General features: G+C 45.6%; 2 protein-coding genes and 1 pseudogene across 2 annotated transcripts; all 3 read left to right on the top strand.

The window, feature by feature from the left end:
• The first annotated feature begins 686 nt into the window (after nucleotides 1–686).
• On the top strand, nucleotides 687–1,908 carry LOC100840224 (annotated as a pseudogene).
• Nucleotides 1,909–7,068: 5,160 nt separating this feature from the next.
• LOC100833278 lies at nucleotides 7,069–8,643 on the top strand. Its single transcript, XM_003570752.4, has one exon. The coding sequence runs from the start codon at nucleotides 7,198–7,200 to the stop codon at nucleotides 8,353–8,355; it is 1,158 nt and encodes a 385-aa protein (XP_003570800.1). The 5' UTR covers nucleotides 7,069–7,197; the 3' UTR covers nucleotides 8,356–8,643.
• A 2,142-nt stretch (nucleotides 8,644–10,785) lies between these two features.
• On the top strand, nucleotides 10,786–16,248 carry LOC100830020 (dihydrolipoyllysine-residue acetyltransferase component 3 of pyruvate dehydrogenase complex, mitochondrial). Its single transcript, XM_003570822.4, has 19 exons — nucleotides 10,786–10,985; nucleotides 11,455–11,548; nucleotides 11,700–11,773; nucleotides 11,857–11,954; nucleotides 12,293–12,333; nucleotides 12,889–12,944; nucleotides 13,073–13,147; nucleotides 13,257–13,349; nucleotides 13,455–13,706; nucleotides 13,788–13,860; nucleotides 14,075–14,160; nucleotides 14,246–14,331; nucleotides 14,421–14,496; nucleotides 14,635–14,702; nucleotides 14,786–14,852; nucleotides 14,923–15,018; nucleotides 15,094–15,196; nucleotides 15,589–15,684; nucleotides 15,776–16,248. Exons 1-19 carry the CDS (start codon nucleotides 10,950–10,952, stop codon nucleotides 15,844–15,846), a joined length of 1,641 nt encoding a protein of 546 aa, XP_003570870.1. The 5' UTR covers nucleotides 10,786–10,949; the 3' UTR covers nucleotides 15,847–16,248.
• Nucleotides 16,249–16,545: the final 297 nt, after the last annotated feature.

The raw sequence follows: 16,545 nt of genomic DNA on the forward strand, positions 1-16,545 counted from the left end.
CACAACTTTTGAACTTTTTCTAACACAAACGCAATTATAAAAATAATTGGTTACAGAAAACGCAAATTTTGCACTTAAGCATATTCACACCTGATCCGCCATGTTGGTCACACTCGTCAACGTCTAGGAGTGAAGATAACATGTTTTGCAAGCGCCCTGGTCCGGATCTCGGTCGAACCGGCCGGTTCGACCCCGACCAACGCCTTGACTCTGTCAGTTCGACCCCGATGATCGCCTTCACTCTTACAACTGCATGGCCCGCACCCCTATCCGATCAACCGAACCATTTTTCGTCCTCATTGTACCGAGCCCGACCAATTTCGCATCACTTTTCTTTTGTTATCGGAAATGATAATCATCGAACCGGGCTTGAACCGCGGCTCGACCCAAATCTAGACCGGGCCGTCAGAAAATCGTGCTAATTTGAGGCCTGTAATTTGACATGTGGGCCTCACATGTCAGATCCGTTGTCAACCTGCTTGATTTTCAAAATTTGGGTTTCTCGTACCCAATTAGCACAGGAATTGTGTTAAATGTATTAATTTTTTCAAAGTTGTGGTTTTTATAAAGATGTTGTTCAAAAAATAAGTGCCGCGTGATATTCAAAAACAATTAAGACACGGAGGTCCCATTCTTTCTCCTTCACAAACAGACGACGGGAACCCACCGGAGCTCGCTCCGGCGCCATGCTCCCCCTCCGAAGCTGCATCCTCACCCGTCTCCTCTCTTCCTCGCCCTCCGCCTCTCCTGGCTCCTCTCTCCACCTCCTCTCCGCGGCCGCCCCCGCCGTTTCCCCAAAACCTAGCTTCGCCGTGGAGGACTACCTCGTCGACAACCTGCGGCCTCACCCGAGCCCAGGCACTCAAGGCCTCCACGAAGCTGTCCCTACTCAAGTACCCCACCAAGCCCGACGCCGTCCTCGCCTTCCTTTCCGGCGTCCTCGGCCTCTCCAGCGCCGACATCGCCGCCGCCGTCGCCAAGGACCCGCTGTTGCTCTGCGCCAAAGTGGACAAAACCCTGCGCTCTAACGTCGCCGAGCTCACCAGCCTCGGCCTGTCGCGTCCTGAGATCGCGCGCCTCGTTGGGTTCGCCGGCCACCATTTCCGCTGCAGATCCTTCGTCTCCAAGCTGCAGTACTACCTGCCCTTCTTCGGCTCCTTCGAGAAACTCCATTAGGTGATCCATCACGGCATCCACCTCATCGGCGCTGACCCTGAAAAGGTAGGCAAGCCCAACGTCACGTTCCTGCGGGAGTGCGGGCTGAGTACTTCTGACATTGTCAGCATATGCACCAGTGTGCCAAGGATGCTCTGCACCAACCCGGAGCGCGTCCGGGCGATGGTGGAACGGGCCGAAGGTCTCGGCGTGCCGCGTGGCTCTAGGATGTTCAAGCACGCGCTGGCCACCGCCGCGTCCCTCAGCAAGGAGAAAATCGCTTGCAAGTTGGAATACTTGAAGAAGACGTTCAGGTGGTCGGATGCCGAGGCAGGCATTGCTTTGTCGAAGTCTCCATATGCGCTGAGGGGCTCCAAGGACATGCTGCGCCGCAGGTCAGAGTTCCTGATCTCAGAGTTGGGGTTGGAACCAGCATACATTGATCGTCGGCCAGGAATACTCACTTACAGCCTGGAGGGCCGGCTCAGACCCCGTTACTATGGTGTAAAGTTCCTTAAGGAAAATGGATTGCTAGGATCCAACCGGGACTACTATAATGCAGTTGCGACTAGCGAGAAGGTATTCCCAGAGAAGTACATATGGCCTCACAAGGAAGCTGCACCATTCCTCGCTGCAGACTATGCAGCCGCTTGTAGAGGCGAAGTGCCTACTAGATTCAGATTTACATGAACCATGAACCTGCCATGACAAATGTGTAACCGTATGTGGCGCCACTCCGCGCAGTAAGCTGGTAAGTCCTGTTTCAGTGTTCTTCACCCTACCAGACACCAGTTACCCTCTCTATAGTATGTCTGGCTTGATTGTTTCGTCGTCTTCAATGTCTGATGAAACTGATTTCTGAACCCCTGACAAGTCGATGTCATCATTCGGTAGAGAAAAAGGAATGATCTGTTTTCATGTCAAATTTATCTAGCATGTTCCATTTTCATTTCATCCTCCTTTTTCTTCCATCATATGTCAGTACTACAATTGCAGTTCATTTTTAATATTGTGATTATGCTTACAAAAATATATTTCTATTGGGTGTATGTTTTTTTTTGCGTTGTGATATGTTGGTCCAAGGTTGATTGTATTTGTTACTAAATCTTGTAGCCGCTGGTAAAATTTTCAAATCTTTTTTTTTTGAGGAACGGGCAGGAGCACTGCCTTTTCATTAAGAAGAGAGTAAAAAGTATTTACAGAGTGGTGACGTTATTTTGGAAGGGGTAACGCACAAAACCCCGACACAACACAATCGAGAAATCTAGTCGGGCTCGGGTGGCAGACCGACGACCGGGAGGCCGAAAGACAAACTACGCTGGGTAATCTCCTCGAAGGCTAGATAGGCGACCTCGACATAGGTAAGGCGCGTGAGGTTGAAGATGCGACGGTTGCGCTCCTTCCAGACGTTCCACCAGACGTAAATGAGGTGACCGCTCATCCTCCTCCTAGCGGTCTTGTCATCGTGGGGAATGGAGGCGTCCCACCACGCATCAACTGAGGCAGAGGGCGCCGTTGGTGCCGCGACCTCACCCGTCCAAGTAGCCACCATCCGCCACACACCACGAGTAAACGGACACGCCACACACAAAATGATCGGCAGTCTCAGGAGCTCCCAAGCACAGCTGGCAGGTCGGGTCATGAGGCCATCCCTGAATGGCGAGGCGATCGGCCGTGAGGATGCGATTCTGCAGGATAAGCCAAGAGAAAACTTTGCATTTGGGCTCAGCGAAAGCCTCCCAGATTTTGGCAGCCGTGAAGCGTGGATGAGAGCCCATGAATTGGGCCAGATAAGCTGAGCGGTAGGAGTAGGCGCCATCGGAGGTCCAGATCCAGGTGATGGAATCCGGTCGGTTGGGATCAAGGACGGTGGAACTGACGATCCTAGCCAGGTCCAGGAATTCACGCAGCTGCTGGAGGGAGGAGAGGCGACCGACGGCTCTAATCCAGTTCCCGTTGAGCAATTCCTTGTAAATAGATATGTTCTTCCGAGACGCGATCTTGAAAAGTTCAGGGGCCCGGGAGCAGAAGGCCCCCTCGCCAGACCAGTTATCGAGCCAGAATTGTGCCGTGTTCCCATCTCCCACCGTGATCCTAGTAGACGCCCGGAACAGAGCCATATCCGTGTTGTCGCAAGGCAGGCAGGAACCCACCCAAGGCCTGTCCGGCTCAGTCCATTTGAGCCATGGCCAGCGTAGCCTTAGGGCATGCCCAAAACGCTCAATGTCCATGATTCTCAGGCCACCAAGGGGCTTCGGCCAACATACCGTCTTCCAGTTGACGAGCGAGTGTCCGCCGCCCGCCGTCTCACTGTCGTCGCCCTTCCAGATGAAACCCCTCGAGATCCGATCCAGCTTAACCCTGACCCATTTCGGGAGCTTGATCACCGAGAGATGATAGGTCGCCGTGGATGTCAGCACTACCTTGGCAAGCGTGACACGGCCCGCCTGGGAGAGGTTCTTACCCTTCCAACCCTTGAGGCGACCGCCAACCTTGTCAATGAGGGGCTGGAAGTCGTTCTGGAGGACTTCCCCGCTACGATCGCCACCTTCCCTGGCAAATTTTCAAATCTGAAAAGGTAACCTGTTTGACACTATAGCATGACCAACAAATGAATTATTATAAATCATTTACATCTGTCATTAATCTTGAGAACTGTGAACTACGCCGATGGTGATGGCGTAAAGTATTTTTATCGGTATTTCTCTGCTATTCTACTTGTATATGTCATATACGATAACGCATCTGTTCACAGGACCACTTTATATGTTGACAGCAAACAATCGAGAAACTGTAGACTCAAAAATTGATTTCTCATATCTTCCAAGATATCTTCCTTAACTCAAATTGAAATTGTTTGATATCATGAAATAAAGCAGCATGCCTTTTGCCAAACCATTTTTTTTTTGCAAACTAGAATTTTGTTCTGCAGTTTTCTTATGCTTTGACTTTTAAAAGCTTCATTCGGATGTAGGGCCATAATGGATAGAAGGTTCTCTTTCAAAAAAAAAAAATGGATAGAAGGTTGCATTGTCCGCTATTTTTTTATATGCTTCAGTTCAGTCTGTTCAGAACTACAGCCATTTTGTAAACAATAAAATCCTTTATCACACCCCCATCTGAATGACATGAGTTCTTATATTTTCAGAACACTGGAACTCGGCTTAATCAGTTCTGTTGACAAATCACTTTCTTATCTTAGAATATATCGGTGATTAGTGCATTTGAGAAAAAACTATTTTATTGTTTTTATGTGATCTATACATAAGAAAGCCCTTTATGGGATTCAAGGGAAACATGCAACACATGTGGTGCCTTCTATAGGCTTAGGGCCATTGAAGTAATTTTTCTTTAGGTACCTTCCTTCACATTTCTTTATATGATGGTTTATTGATCCAGCCGTAATGGCTCCTCTGTAGTGTTTGGTTTTGTTGGAACAAGTTATCTTTTGCTAACAAAATAGTAGATATATGTGTGAGATTCCTTCATCAGTTTTGCAAACATTAGTTGCCCTGTAGCTTCTGAACAGTATTTTAGCTTTATTTGCGCCTGTATGCTCACGAGCTGCAACAACCATCATGTCCCGCAAATTGTCTCTGTGCAATGCTAATTACATTTGTCGCTCATTTTCGGAGTACTCAGCTGATTGGTATGACACTCTTAATAAGGTGGTTACTCGATGTGCTGTCTGCATGCTAGGCCTGTGTGTCAAGTACTGCCTTTTATCCCTTTTACTGATAATTCTATATTTTTTACTTGTATTTTGATTCCAATGACGCACGCGATTATAACAATGTCCAGTTGACCATTGGAGTTGCTCCAGGAAGGTAGATAAGGAGTTCAAATCCAATTTTGGAATAGATAGGTTTTGATGAATCATGCAATGCGTTTCTTATTTAGGACAAAATTAACAGAAGCAATGATAGCTTTTGGTCTAACCACTAGCTAAGCTGTGGCATCCCGTTGCTTGAGCAAATCAAATTCCATTTCGGAGCGGTCATGAAATTTGCATTGCTTATTATTCTTATTGATGTAAAAAAACACAAGTAATGTTTTAGTCTTACCACAATGTGCTGCTATAATATCCATTCATTTTGGTTAGTTGCCTAACGTTATATTGCCCTTGCATTTCTGGTTATTTTTATTAGAATAACAATGATGGCATCTTCTGTAACAGCTTCCATTGGGCCTCTTTTAGATTCATAAAGCAGCTTACATTTATATGCCATTGTCTGATCGATTTTTCTCCAAATTGAACTGAATGCAGAGCCAGTATTGCTTCTATGCCAATTTTTCTGGAATTAACTATGAACATCAGGTTTGGTTTCAGGTCTGCAATTCAGTCTGTCATCCATTGGCAGCAAAGTCATCTTTGCAGCATCCCATTTACTTACTTGCAGAAGAGACTTCATGGAGCTATCCAGGTGCTTTGCCTTGGGTGTGGATGAAACACTGAGGATGTATCCGCTGAATTTCCAGAATGCAGTTTTCTTGAATTTTCTGCCTATTGGTTTTATGTAAACTCTGGGTTGGCATTACCTGCGCCTTTTCATGAAAAACAGCGTTAGCAGGCCCTCACGAGCCATCCGTGCTAGTAACACCTCTGGTCGAAGTGTCGAGAAAAATACGAAAAGAGATACACGTAGGGAATTCATATGCATAGGCGGAGCCAGCGCTCAGGCGAAGCCTGGGCACACGGAACAAGCTAGAAAAAACTATTATATTTTACCAATCACATATATACTAAGAAAATATAAGTGGTAATGTTGACATTTGACAAAGAAAAATCCACGACAATCTCAATTTTTTTTGAAACAACGAGCCTCCCAGCCAATTTCCATTAAAGAAACCGCCTTTTGAATTTCAGTAAGATCGTATTAGTAGTTGCACATAAATAAATATAAAGTACGATAGCAAACAAGCCACGAGCCAATAAGCCACCATGAACTAGCAAATCGATAACAAAAGTCCAAAATTCAATGTCGACTGCACATCAACAAGGCCACTGAGTATTCACAAAAAAAAACAAGGCCACGAGAAAATCTAGAGAAACAAATGGATTAGTAAATCATCCATTATATGAAATGGATTGAGAAAATAAAACTTACCGATGAGGTGCTAATTAGGTCCAAATGCCCTCTATGAAACCCCATATGGCAATGTACCATGAAGAAATTGGGGGAGGGAGACGACGCGAAATGCAAGTAAACGAATAGGGGACTGGAGAGGCGACCAGCAGCAAGGAGATCGATCCATCGGCGGCCTCAGCCTAGATCGCCAGACAACCATGCCAAGCGCCCAAGGCCCAAGGGAGAGAGACAGTAGTAGGCAGGCGCAAGAAAAAGAAGGAAATAGCCGCTGTTGGCTGTGGGCCATCTTACAGAAATCAAGAAGGAAGCGAATAGGTGCAAGACAGTTCGATGCTTTGTGGGAAAAAAGGGATCGATCGTCATCTTCAGGGGCACAGCACACACCTGGGCGCCCGATCCGCCCGTGGAAGCTCGCCGGAGCTTCGGGTAGGAGGCAGCGGGAAGCCCGGGCACGTGCCCTATGTGCCCGCACGGTGCCTCTGCCCATGTTCATATGTACGGCGCATCCGGTGAAAACCACCTTTGTGCCATGAAAATGCCGCTGTAGTTTTCGAAATTTCCCCGGAAACAACGTGTTTTGGGGACATGCAAATTATGACCATCCGCCCAAAATATTTGCAAGATGAATTAACTCGCGCAAAGTAGGTTAAACTAGTCTATCTCCCGTAAAATATCTCCTTTGTGATTTTCTTTCTCACAGATTATACACGGCCACTATTTTACAGTACCATATTTTAGTAGGACTATTTTCTACATTTCCCCCTTTTAAAAAAACGAGTGTAAAAATGAACTATTTTTCTACAAGTATGAATTTTCATAATGTTTTCAAATTTGAAAAAGGCAAAGTTTAGAAGAAGAACGGGTTCCCTAGAGTTGAGCTTTCCCTCGCTCTTCATGGCGGACAAGTAGAAGGCAGTAGCCCGCCGGAAATCTTCCCCTCGCCGCCGGCGCCATGCTCCGCCTCCGAAGCTTCGCCGCCGTAACCCATTTCCTCTCTTCTTCTCCCTACGCCTCCCTCGGCTCCTCTCTCCACCGCCTCCTCTCCGCGGCCGCCTTTTCCGCAAACCCTAGGTTCGCCGTGGAGGACTACCTGGTGGAGACCTGCGGCCTGACCCTAGCCCAGGTGCTCAAGGCCTCCGCCAAGCTCTCTCACCTCAAGTCCCCCACCAACCCCGACGCCGTCGTCGCCTTCCTCTCCGGCGGCCTCGGCCTCTCCAGCGCCGACATCGCCGCCGTCGTCGCCAAGGACCCCAAGTTCCTCTGCGCCAGCGTGAAGAAAACCCTGGCGCCCGTCGCCGCCGGGCTCACGGACCTCGGCCTGTCGCGTGCCGAGGTCGCCACCATCGCCTCGTCGGCCCCCTGCTACTTCCGCACCAGATCCAACGTCGCCAATCTGAAGAACTACTACCTGCCCTTGCTCGGCTCCTCCGAGAACCTCCTCCTGGCTCTCAAGAAGAACTCCAGGTTTTTCTCTTCGGACCTCGAGAGGGTGGTCAAGCCCACTGTCGCGTTCCTGCGGGAGCACGGCTTCTCGGATCGCGAAATCGTCAAGGCGTTGGTATCCAGATCGAGGATGTTCGCCGCCAAACCGGAGCGCTTCCGTGCGATGGCGGCATGGGTCGATCAAGGCCTAGGCGTGCCCTGTGGCTCTGGGATGTTCAAGCACATTCTGCTCGCCGCCGCAAGGCTCGGCGTGGAGAAGGCCGTCGCCAAAATGGAGCATTTGAAGGACACGCTCAGGTGGTCGGATACTGAGGCGAGCCTTGCTGTTTGTAAGGCTCCGTTGGTGCTGTGGATTTCCAAGGACTTACTGCAGCGCAAGTCAGAGTTCCTGATCTTGGAGGTGGGCCTTGAACCGGCGTACATCGCTCGTAGACCCGTACTGCTGAGTTATAGCTTGGAGGGCCGGCTAAGGCCCCGGTACTACGTTGTGAAGTTTCTCGAGGAAAATGGATTGCTAGATCGCGGCAGGGACTACTATAGTAAAGTCATGATCAGCGAGAAGGTATTCATGGAGAAGTTCATATGCCCTCACAAGGTAGCTGCACCGCACATCGCTGAAGACTATGCAGCTGCTCGCAGAGGGGAAGTGCCTGCTAGATTCAGATAGACTTCAACCAAGGACAGGAATGCAAATTGGTAACTGCAAATTGTCATTCAGTAGCGAAGAAACCATCGCCTGCAATCTCTGAAAACGAGAAGTCCATGGATACATTTGTGTTTCCGGCTTCCGTTTAAGGTCATGGAAATTGCATGTGTGGGTGGACCATTTCCTTGCCCTTATTCTTTTTAAGTTTGATTATCTTTGTTCCTACATCCTGTAGATGACCTTACATCTGCCTTGAATTTTTTGAAATATGAAAAGGTACCTATCTGGGACTGAAGCATGATCAACAAATGAATTAGTGTCATCATTTACATCTGTCAGTAATCGTCAGGACTAAACCAATGGAGATGGCATGAATTAGTCTTGTCCTAACTCATATCTACACTATTCAGTGCTCGCATATGTCAAATCGTACCCGTCCACCAAACTGCATGTATATTTTGGCAGCAAAACAGTCTAGAAACAACTGTGGATTCAAAAATTGATTCTGCAGAGCTACAAAATTCAGACCAGTTTGTTGCTTTGAGACCCGAGCTGCAAGTCATGGCAGCATGACACTGACACCGTTTGGCCCGCTGTGGAGCATAACATAAAACAGCAGGAAATTGCTGTGTTTAGTGATGCAATCCTGTGTGATGTGTTTAGTGATGCAATTCTGTGTGCTGTTGTCTAGCTGTTAGTTTGAACCCGCTAGCCTTGTAGGCGTTTTTTGTTGCTTGATAATTTTGGGGTGAGGAGATGAACAGTTGTCGAAACATTCTCCCCCCCTGCTGTCTTTCCAGGTTCTGAACACTGTTTTTTGGTGGATTTGGTGGTTCACGTTGGAGCGTCGCCGCCATAGATGTGCAGCACGACACAGGTGAGTCCTGCCCCCTATTTCTCTCCATTCTCTTTGTATCATGTGTTCTAGGTGCTCGTTTGTCTGATGCTAGGGAGTTGGAGATGGGTGTTCGAGTGGTTAATTTGGGGGTGGATCTGGAAACTAAGCACACCTACAGACTGCAGTAGGTAGAGATAATGCATGACTCTGCAGCGGTGACCACTTCTACATGCCTTAAAGCATGTTAAATTACTCATAAGAAGGATGCAAAAAAACCCTAGATACATTACTTCCCAAAAGGACCAAGCACATTTAACTTGATGAGTTTTTTCCTTTGGACTTTTTTACCTGGATTTCAGTCTCACTGTGCCGAATGTAGACTATGAACCTGCCGCATAATCTGTGTATATGATGAAGGTTGTGCTTGAATCAGCTCTCAAAAATTTGTTCATCATGGTCCTGAGGGGGGCAGAACAAATATTATGTGTAACAAACTTTAGTTCTTCACCATGCAAATTGTTAGTCCTTTTTATTGCAGACGAGTACGGTACCTGAGCATAATGCTGGTTTTGTTTCTAGGCTGTAATGGTGGCATGATCTGTATAATTACTTGTTCACACCACGGGCTTACATCTTTACATGCTTCCAGATATCGAAATTACACATGACAAGGGTAATATATAAAGAAAACCCTATAGCATGTTGTTTAAAATGTACATGGGATAAACTAGTTACATGTCATACAGAGCTAATGAACAGATTGATTCCTGTGCCAAAACCTGGAGTCTCCATTGCTAGAACGAATGCATTACATACATGATGGATTTTCTCTGTTTCTTAAACATGATTCATCTGTTCTTATCATTTTACAGTTATCTGAAAGGACACTCATAGTACACTGGAGCCATGAGTGAGTAATTCTTGTCAACCATCTTCATCCCAGACGCAGTATCCTTTATGTTTTTTTCTGGAGCAGACAGAAAAGCAAGGAAGAAAATATAAACCGGTTTGCTATTCCAGTGCATCATCAACAGCGTCCCCAGCCATCTGCCGCAGGTTGAATTACCGCAGACAAAAAACAATGCAAATTCGTGTCGCAAAATACTCGCCCCTTGCAGCAATTTATCACTCATACAGTACCCAGTAATGCGGCATGTGCGTTTTCTGTTTGGCTTTATTTATACACACGCATTAGAAACATAAATTAGTTCACCGAAAAATTACACCCTGTCGACGTTGTCGAAAACGGGCGAAATCCATTTTGCTTGAACCAAAGGGAGCAGTAACATACTGGTGGTGTATAAACAAGAGATTGAACAGAAAGAATGCACTGTCGATGTCGAAAAAAGAAAAAAAGAGTGAAACCAGTGTCGCTGTCCATTGGCACGTATGTATGTATACAGTGGGTACAGTACAAATTACAATAGACAAAAAGTCTTCTTGTTTGGCTACAACAATAGACAAAATGGCACTGCCACGTAAGCTGAGAAAATAATTTCCGCTCGACTAAAATCCAAATTCCGCTTCCCATTTTTTTATGGAGTATTTATTTATTTATAGATTTAAAAAGAATTCTGGCTTTCCAGAGCTCCAACAGGGAAGAAAGAAGAAGAATAGAATAGGGCCGCAGCCAAAAGCCAACCCTCCTTCCTTCCTCTCTTCTTCTTCTCTTCCTCCTGCGGCTGCGGCGACCCCCATCGCCATCTCCAACTCCGCGGCCGAACCCTAGGCCTGGCTAGGCTACTCTCCATTCCGCTGCGCCTCCGCCTGCACCGCCATGTCCGCCGCTCACCTCCTCCGCCACTCCCGCAAGGTCCGTCCCTTTCTCTCTCTCTCTCGTTCGATCGATCTGCTGTTCCCGTAGGGGTGCGAATATCGCGCCCACGCCTGGCCTGGTCCGGTCCGTCGTCCGTGCCCACGGCTGCAGCAGCTGGAGGTTTCCGCTCGTAATCCGGTGCCGCAATGCCGGAACCCCCCTCCCCTCGTCGGGTGGGTTTCTTCGTCGGGCATGGGTGGTGGGTGGGTAGTAGTAGTAGGTTAGGGCGCGGTGGCCGACGTGCTCCTCCGTTTGCGTGGCGGGTGGGGCGTGGTTCCGATCGGGTGGGATGAGATCCAACGCCCTGGACAGTAGCCATGTGACACAAGTCGGATGGATTGGAGTGGGGTTTGGTATTTTTTTTTGTTTTCTAGACGTGGGATCAGACGGAGGAGGGTTCATTTTCAGACCTTGGAATCCAATTGCGTGACTCTGGCCGGCTGTCTGACTTTTTTTGCTTCTGCAGCTGCGGAGCTTGCGGAACGTTGTGGACTGCGAGCGCGCTGGCCTCGCGCGGTTCTTCTCTACCGGTTCTTGCTCCTTTGCGGTGAAGGAAAATGGTATGCTAGGCTCCTCCCACTCTATCTATCGTGCCATTTTGTGCTACATTTTTTTTGTCAGTTAAGTTGGACCTGGACATGCCCTTTCAAATGACTTGTTACTTGTAATTTTATATCAAGGCATCATTTGTCATGTATCTGGTTTCTTCAGGTGTTGAGAAAAGAATCGGGGGCTCTACATTTTCTCAGTGCGATCAACCTGGGAAAGATCTTCAGACCTTCAAGGTTAGTGCTTGCAAAGATTGCTCCATGATTGAAATTCCTAGTATCTTGTCCTGATTTTCCTATTTCTTGTTCTATTTTTCCAGGTGTCACTAGGAGGAGTGATCAGAAGCTCTACGTGCAGAAGAACACCCAGCAGCCGTATCTCAAGTGCTGTCACTGGGATTAATGGTTCACTGTCTCGGTATAGTGCTTTCCCCCTGATATGCCAGTGCTACCTTATGTTGTTCTGTGTGAATGTACCAAAGGATAGCCACTTTAACGAGGGAAATGTGAACTGGCACTATTTGACAACCGAATCCCTTCTCAGTAGAAAAAACGGCTGCACTGTCCAAAGCACCACTGAGACGGTCCTTTATACTTTGCTATTTGTCAGTAATAATAGGCGTACATGTCAATCTACTATGCTCAGCTCTACAACAGAATATAATCCTATCAGGAATGTTCCATGGCTGTACTGTTTCTTATAAGTTACAACTTGCAAGGATAACACTCTAAAAGTGTTTTTTTGTCTTCTATCAGTGTGCAGGTACTATCATCAAGGTCTTTCTCAAGTAGTGCAGGTATTCCTTCTCTTGGATGTTCATATTTCCTTGAAGCATAGAGTTTTTTTGGATAACTAAAAAAATCCAGAATAGTGTAGAATAGCTCAGCCCTTTTTTGGCCACCATTATGCAAGACTGATTCCTTCCAAACATAGCTGGTTGATAGCAGATTACAATACGAGTTACCACTATTGCAGTTGGTTACATACAACATCATCTGCTTGCATTCTTGATATCTTGTTTCTTTTTTTGAATATTTATTTGATCCATCTACCAATGTTTTCATGCATGTACCACTACCTGTTAAGCTGCATTAACTTTCTCATAACAAAATAGTTGATCTTTGTCCACTTAGGTTTCTAGGATGAATTTTCATGGTGATTCTGCTTTGTGCTACGCCTACACCTAAGCATTCCATTTTTTTGTTGCTACAAAAGTTTTAGTTTCTTGAATCCTGTGCCCCACATGCCCACCCTTGGTTGGTTCCTGTATCAAAAATTTCTAGAGATCTCCAAACAGTATATCTCAAGCAAGGTCCCATATCAGCTGTCTTACATACTGCGCTTGTTCCAGACTTGCCACCACATCAGGAAATCGGGATGCCATCACTGTCTCCTACAATGACTGAGGTATTTGTTACCTATAGTTATTAGTCATGCATAAAATAATGTCTGGATTGAAATCAGACTTGCAGTTAGTCTCTAGTCCTTAAACCACAAATACTAGAGTCTGTAGATGAAACTTGTATTGTCTGCAGGGAAACATTGCCAAGTGGGTGAAGAAGGAAGGGGACAAAGTCTCACCTGGTGAAGTTCTCTGTGAGGTGGAAACGGTAAGATATTTCATCTGTAATGTTACCCTACATATTTTTCGTTAGTATTTTCTTGCAGTTGAGCTGCAGCAGAAGCTAAAGAACATTTGGATGCATTTTATCTGATTAGGATAAAGCCACGGTAGAGATGGAGTGCATGGAAGAGGGCTATCTTGCTAAGATTGTTCAGGGAGATGGTGCCAAAGAGATTAAAGTTGGGGAGGTATGTATTTACTGTCAAAAGAACATATGATTGTTTACCCATTATTTGATGCTTGTTTGTTTTCCTGACATCACCTTGTGTTATTTGGCCTATGCTACCCCTTAGATCATCTGTGTGACTGTGGAAGAAGAGGGTGACATTGAGAAGTTTAAAGACTACAAACCTTCGACATCTTCAGATGCGCCTGTAGCTCCTGCCGAGTCAAAGCCCAAGTCTGAACCTGCAGAGCCAAAGGTGGAGGAGAAAGAGCCTGCCAAGGCTCCTGAGCCTAAGGCCCTGAAGACCGCAGAACCTCAGCGATCTGGCGATCGAATATTCTCCAGCCCTCTTGCGAGAAAATTAGCAGAAGATACCAATGTAAGTCTTTATTTGAGTTAGTCTAGATAGTGTTTACTGGCAGTGTAGTCAATGAATGCATGGACATGTTTCCTCAAACAGGTCCCACTGTCGAGTGTAAAAGGCACTGGTCCTGATGGTCGTATTCTGAAGGCAGACATTGAAGATTATTTGGGTATGCAATTCTACATAATAACCGTTTTTTCTACCTGCATTCTCGCTAGATCCAAGTAAAAAAGTAATTACTGCAGTGCACTTGAGCCTGCCGAGTTAAGTGAATAGTATAGCTAGTTTTGGCATGCATGATTTGGTGCTTATGCTATTATTCTATTTTGGTCAATCAAAAGGACTCTAACCAGTGTCTAATGTTTTTCTTTTGCTTAATAAAGCTTCAGTTGCCAAGGGTGGCAAGAGTGAGTCTTTTGCAGCTTCAGGATTAGATTACACAGATATTCCAAATGCACAGATAAGAAAGGTAAATTTTGACACCCTGTATCCTGCAAGACTAGTTTTGGTTGATGGCATTTGCTTTGTACTGTTTTAACTCTTGATCTCTCCAGGTTACCGCAAACCGCCTGTTAACCTCTAAACAAACCATCCCGCATTACTACTTGACAGTTGACACATGCGTCGACAAACTTATCAAGTATGTTTCAGGCCTGGTTTTTTTAACACAGTATGGATTACTTCAAAACTTTCTGCTAAAGAAGAGTTCTTCATTTCACTCTGGTCCAGGTTGCGAGGGGAATTGAATCCGTTGCAGGATGCTTCTGGCGGAAAGAAGATATCTATCAATGACCTTGTTATAAAGGTAACTGCTAGTTTCGTATACGTACCATTGTTTTTCATGCCCTTTTGTACCCCATCCCTCCCTCCTCAAGTTCATGTGGTATTCCTCTGGAATCTCTGTGATCTCCAGTTTGTAATTTACCTTTATGTGATTTTGTAGGCTGCAGCTTTAGCTCTTCGAAAGGTTCCCCAGTGTAACAGTTCTTGGATGAATGATTTTATTCGCCAGTAAGTTCGTACAGAGCGTTTATACTGATCACTTCAATTCTATTGGCAAGAAATGTGATACAACAAGTTTATTTCTCATGCAGATACAACAACGTAAACATAAATGTAGCTGTACAAACTGAGCATGGATTGTTTGTTCCAGTAATTAAGGTAAGTTAGCCTAAACTAGCCCAATTTGAGTAATCTTTTCCTGTTCTATAACTTGTTACTTATACTGCAGGATGCAGACAAGAAGGGACTTGGTACAATTGCTGAGGAGGTGAAGCAGTTGGCTCAAAGAGCAAGGGATAACAGCTTAAAACCAGCCGATTATGAGGTATGTATTCCATATTAGCTCGTAAGAATGAAATGGACATCATTTGTCCTTGAACGCTTTTTTTTATGTTTTCAGGGTGGCACGTTTACAGTGTCAAACTTGGGAGGTCCTTTTGGAATTAAACAATTCTGTGCCATCATAAATCCTCCCCAGTCAGCAATCTTGGCCATTGGTTCTGGTAAAACTCATCTTACCCTTCCTTATGTCGCCACTAGTAATATGTTGGTCCTTCGCTTGCATTATTTAAAAGTAACAGTAGCTCTTCTGAATTTATGTCATCAATCTGGTATTGCACTTTGCTATGGGAGATGCAGTGCACCGATTTCATGATCTTTACTTTGCACTCTGTATCCTAATCTGTGCTTGGATAGCTCAATTAGTTTGTTAACATGACTTGGAGATAGAATATAAGGTGTAGTAGTCCCTTTTATTTCTGTATTATACTTTGATGGAAAGGTTGGTCTAGCTTCTTCCAGGATTATCGTGGCATCCTTTTTTAACAGGGTTTGTGATGTCTCTTCGCAGGGATTCGTTGTTTACTTAATTGAGTTTTCTTTTTCTTCTGAGCAGCCGAGAAGAGGGTGATACCAGGCGGTGCCGATGGTCAGTACGAGTTTGGTTCCTTCATGTCAGTAACAATGAGCTGTGACCACAGGGTTATTGATGGTAATGCTTATCCGAACAAAAGATGTCGACTCCATGGATTGAACATGGGCGAAGAACTACTAACATTCTGTTGACAAATAATTCTCTGTAGGTGCAATCGGTGCGGAATTTCTGAAAGCCTTCAAGGGCTACGTCGAGAACCCAACCACAATGTTGCTGTAAAGTCATGGAGGATGGAACCTATTCTTGTCAAGTTGTTGAATAATGCATAGAACCGGGTGCTGTCTCGTTTTACATAACCTCGGCACGGTCTCAGTGGGACCTGGAACGAACCAAGAGCACAGAGCCAACACACTGCAGGATGATGACCTGATTTTTGGATCGAAACCTTTTCTGTTCGTTCGTTTTACGTTTTGTTTCTTCTGAAAGTTAGGCCGCAAGCAAAGTAGGTTTGACTTGAATGCCTTGTTGATCTCATTTTTGTGGGTTTTGTGTCCCCAGAGAAACTTGTTGATTATATAGGATTACATTTTCTATATACGCAAACTTAACCCAGAGGCCCCAGAAAATGGTCAGAATAAATAACCCATCTTGGATATTTGATTTCCCACGTTGTCGGTTTGATATTCCAAGCTCTGTACTTGTCCTTGGATGGATCAAACCAACAGTTAAATGCCTGGAATAAAGAAAAAATAATGGAAGAATGTGCATTTTCGGTTCTCAGTTCTCAGATCCTATTCGCGCAGAGCAAGCAGGAATGACACTGCAGAAGTAACGAGCATGCATGCAGCTAGATGGAATAAAGTTACTTCCTTCCGGCCGAATTACCTGTCGAAATATTATATAGACGCTTTTGAAGCACTAATACAACCATATTTATGTAAATTTGAGACAAATAATATGAGTCGGATGGAGTATTTT

Source organism: Brachypodium distachyon, chromosome 3 (assembly GCF_000005505.3).
Source record: "Brachypodium distachyon strain Bd21 chromosome 3, Brachypodium_distachyon_v3.0, whole genome shotgun sequence".
In the NCBI taxonomy this organism is placed as follows: Eukaryota; Viridiplantae; Streptophyta; class Magnoliopsida; order Poales; family Poaceae; genus Brachypodium; species Brachypodium distachyon.

Coding starts and splice junctions, on each gene's coding strand:
- LOC100833278 (XM_003570752.4), top strand. CDS start 7,198: ATGCTCCGCCTCCGAAGCTTCGCCGCCGTAACCCATTTCCTCTCTTCT.
- LOC100830020 (XM_003570822.4), top strand. CDS start 10,950: ATGTCCGCCGCTCACCTCCTCCGCCACTCCCGCAAG. Junction 11,955..12,292: donor ATTAATGGTTCACTGTCTCG/GTATAGTGCTTT, acceptor GTCTTCTATCAG/TGTGCAGGTACTATCATCAA. Junction 15,685..15,775: donor TGACCACAGGGTTATTGATG/GTAATGCTTATC, acceptor AATTCTCTGTAG/GTGCAATCGGTGCGGAATTT.